The following is a 4148-nucleotide window of genomic DNA, read 5'->3' on the forward strand; positions in this document are numbered from 1 at the left end:
AGCTGAGGTTTCCATAAAGGCACACTTCCACTTCTTGGCCATAGCATCTCCTTCACTGCTCTCCACCTCCCGGTTTTGGCTCTCGTCACTTTTGTTCCCAACCAGCATTATTGGAATGCTTTCCACATCCCCTTTAATCTGACATATTTGTTCATAGATGGGTTTGAGTTCTTCTAAGGACTGCCGGCTGGTGACTGAATAAACCAAAATGAAAGCATGTCCTTTGGAAATAGAAAGACGTTGCATGGCTGGAAACTGATGGCTCCCTGTGGTGTCAGTAATCTGCAAAGTGCATATGCTCTTATCACAGCTGATCACCTGCCTGTAGGTATCTTCAATAGTCGGAATGTAGCTTTCTCTGAAAGTGCCTTTTACAAACCTCAAGACTAAGGAACTTTTGCCAACTCCGCCAGCCCCAAAAACCACAACCCTATAATCATTGCTTTGCTCTGGCATGTTTTTTCAATGTATCTGATGCTCAGCTCTAGAAGAAAAAACCTGTAATAGAAAATAACAACAGTAAATATTAATGTTGGTTTCCATGTAGGGGAAAGTTTGTGCTAACTTCTATATTAAAAGAAATCGGAAGATGACTCTCAGGGGCCCAACAGGCATCTACCCTTACTACTCTGTCCTTGATTTTGCTCAGTTGGTCAAACCTAACAGAAGCGCTATCAACCTCACACTAGCCAATGAATCAGCCAGCCACTGTTAGGGCCTCCTGATTGGGTGCTGGGAATAGCTACCTCCCTAGATAAGCCCATCTATGGTAGCAGACTGCAGGCCAGCCAAGAGTTCACTTGAAGGTCTGTTGAAGTCTCTCTGAATCTCATGCAATCTGATTTTCTGTTGTCTGACCTTGTTTAGCTACTGGACTCTATCTGCAAACTCCACTCAGCTTGGTAACTTAGTCCCTGACTCAAAAAAAGACTCGAACTTCACCTGTGACCTGGACTCTGCCTCTGGAATTTCCCCTTTAGATTTGGTAATTCAGACTCCAGCACCTGTTTCTAGCCTTTCCCTGGTGGCCTACTCACTAGGCAAGACTGTCTATGCCCTGGTCCTTACAATGACATAAATAATGACATACTATATTAATATATAATAATCCAAGGAGATTGATAATAGGTTACAGAGTATTTTATCCTAAAACTAGCTTTCTCAGTTGCAACCCAGTCTAGGTTTGTATAGGATGAAAATTACTTCTATTTCATCATTTTGTGGCCTGTGTGAAATGAATGTTGTAACTTTGAGTTCAGTTCCCAATGGGCAGAAGTACAGAGCAGAAAACCACCCACCCAGTTAACACTGTTGTTGACAGTCTGACTACAAAAGACCTGAGGGCTGAAATGGTGCTACAGAGCTATACTTTCACTATAAAAAGTCCATTCAATTCATTGTTGAAGTGTATTGGTAAGGTGAGAAGCATGCAGGAGGTTTTTCTTCTACATATGATATACTTTTCAAATAGGTTTCCATTTATTACCTTTTCTGAGCAAAATTTAACAGGTATTTGCTCACTCCTCATTAGTATCACCAAGGGACCTCTATACTGTCAAAAGACAAGAGTCAGGAGAACCAGATCTAGGTATGTGATGCCCATTCTGTCACTCCCTCCTTAAATGGTGATAATATAGCTGCCTGAGTTTGGCCTGCACCTATGAATTGGCCAAAGAAAGTGAGTTTGTTCGCATATGCTCCAGGCTATACTAAGGCAGCTGCATCACATCTGTTTAGTGAGGCTGTGCAGATATAGACATCATCATCGTATGGTGAGCATGACAGGCTTTCCTGTGGTGCTGCTTCACATGATTTTTTGACAGGGTACACATGCCCTTAGAGTACCTTTCTCTTACTACTCTATCCTTGGTTTAAGCTTGCTCATGCTTAGTTCAAGAAGGAAACTATATAGCTTTTAATTCTGAATTTTATTACACAGTAGACAAATAGTATAATGGAAAGGTTCTACATTTACCCAGAAAAATACTGGGCCAGGTCCTATTTCATACCATGTACCTAAATGGTGCATATGGAGCAACATAACTGCTGTTTTGGGCACTTGCACATAGTTTGTTATTTGGCATTGCCCATGCCAGGCCTGCACTCCAGCCAGGCCCACTGGAAACAGGATTTCCCAGGTACATGTGTAATGTCTCAAAATTTTAGTCAACTAAAAACTCACAACTAGCATGTATTAGGAGTCCCTTCCCCCACCACCTTTTACGCAATATCTTGGTGATAACATCACACGTTCAGAGAACAAAAGACTGATGTGTAAATCTGCATCTCCTACTTCCACGTACACTGCTTTAAACACCAAGCCATGGACTAGGCATTATCAGACCACTCTCCATCTTTCTTCTTGAAGTTGGCCCACTGGACAGTCAAGAAAGGGAGATAGGATGGGGCCAGGAGGAAGCAAAGAAGCCAGAAGAGGTGTGACTCGATGAGATGGATGCTACCCTGGATGGGAGGGGTTCTGGGGTCTAGTTTTGACCTCTGCTTCCAATGGAGCTTAACCATTTCCTATTGGCATTTATCTGTTTTATCCAATTAATAATACTAAACACAAAGTACAGTGGGCCAGTTTCGGGGAAGTGCTGAAAAGAGGTTGGGAAGATGCCTGGCCTGTGTCCTTATAGTTAAAGCTTTTGGTTAGAAAGTAGATGATGCAGGTTCTTACCCTATCTGTGTGGGGTCTAAAACCCAAGTCTTCTGTTCCCTGGGCAAATGTCCTAATTCATAGATTCATAGATGCTAGGGTCGGAAGGGACCTCAATAGATCATCGAGTCCGACCCCCTGCATAGGCAGGAAAGCGTGCTGGGTCTAGATGACCCCAGCTAGATACCTATCTAACCTCCTCTTGAAGACCCCCAGGGTAGGGGAGAGCACCACCTCCCTTGGGAGCCCATTCCAGACCTTGGCCACTCGAACTGTTAAGAAGTTCTTCCTAATTTCTAATCTAAATCTCCTCTCTGCTAGCTTGTGGCCATTATTTCTTGTAACCCCCAGGGGCGCCTTGGTGAACAAAACCTCACCAATTCCCTTCTGTGCCCCCGTGATGAACTTACAGGCAGCCACAAGGTTGCCTCTCAACCTTCTCTTGCGGAGGCTGAAGAGGTCCAGGTGCCCCAGTCTCTCCTCATAGGGCTTGGCCTGCAAGCCCTTAACCATACGAGTGGCCCTTCTCTGGACCCTCTCCAGGTTATCCACATCCCTCTTGAAGTGTGGCACCCAAAATTGCACGCAGTATTCCAACTGCGGTCTGACCAGCGCCCGATAGAGGGGAAGTATCACCTCCTTGGATCTGTTCGTCATGCATCTGCTGATGCACGATAAAGTGCCATTAGCTTTTCTGATGGCTTCGTCACACTGACGACTCATGTTCATCTTGGAGTCCACTAGGACTCCAAGATCCCTTTCCGGTTCCATGCCACCAAGCAGGTCATTTCCTAGGCAGTAGGTATGCTGGACATTTTTCCTCCCTAGGTGCAGCACTTTGCATTTCTCCTTGTTGAACTGCATTCTGTTGTTTTCCGCCCATTTGTCCAACCTGTCCAGGTCTGCTTGTAGTTGTTCCCTGCCCTCCAGCGTGTCAACTTCTCCCCACAGTTTTGTGTCATCCGCAAACTTGGACAGAGTACACTTCACTCCCTCGTCCAAGTGGGAATGAATAAGCTAATGAATAAGCTATTGGCTTAATGAATACCTAGTGCCCCACCCCCATCCTCCTCCTCGGTTATTTCAGTTCCAGCAGCTATGCAGAGAGGGCAATTCTATTTCATAGGGCAAAAGAGAATCCCAAACTGTGCATAAGTGCCAAAGACACTTGAAGTGAAATAGTATCTGGTGCATTACATCTGCATCTTCAAAGAACCGTACCATCAAACCTATCAGCAAGAAAATAATCAGATGTTACTGGTCATGAGGCCTTTGTAAACCCTGAAGTGCACCATCATAATAAAATTACTATTTGCTGGAAATATGGATGTGCTTGACAATTGCACTGCATCCATAGCTATTCTGATTTACCAGGAAAGACTTGTTAGATGCTCTTGTCTTCCCCACAATCTGTAGTTTCTAGACAGATAACTGAGTACTTGTATTTTTATTTTTTGGAGTTGTTTTTACAACCCTAACCCCCCAG

At 44.3% G+C, this 4148-nt stretch overlaps 1 protein-coding gene across 1 annotated transcript in view; it reads right to left on the minus strand.

The window, feature by feature from the left end:
* The window catches only part of LOC102369064 (GTP-binding protein Di-Ras2), a 724-nt gene extending 268 nt beyond the window's left edge, over positions 1-456 (minus strand). Inside the window, 1 exon segment of the mRNA XM_006039459.3 lies at positions 2-456. Within this exon segment, the coding sequence (XP_006039521.1) occupies positions 2-456 (455 nt within the window).
* Between the last annotated feature and the right edge of the window lie 3692 nt (positions 457-4148).

This window comes from Alligator sinensis, unplaced genomic scaffold, assembly GCF_000455745.1.
Source record: "Alligator sinensis unplaced genomic scaffold, ASM45574v1 scaffold590_1, whole genome shotgun sequence".
NCBI lineage: Eukaryota > Metazoa > Chordata > Crocodylia > Alligatoridae > Alligator > Alligator sinensis.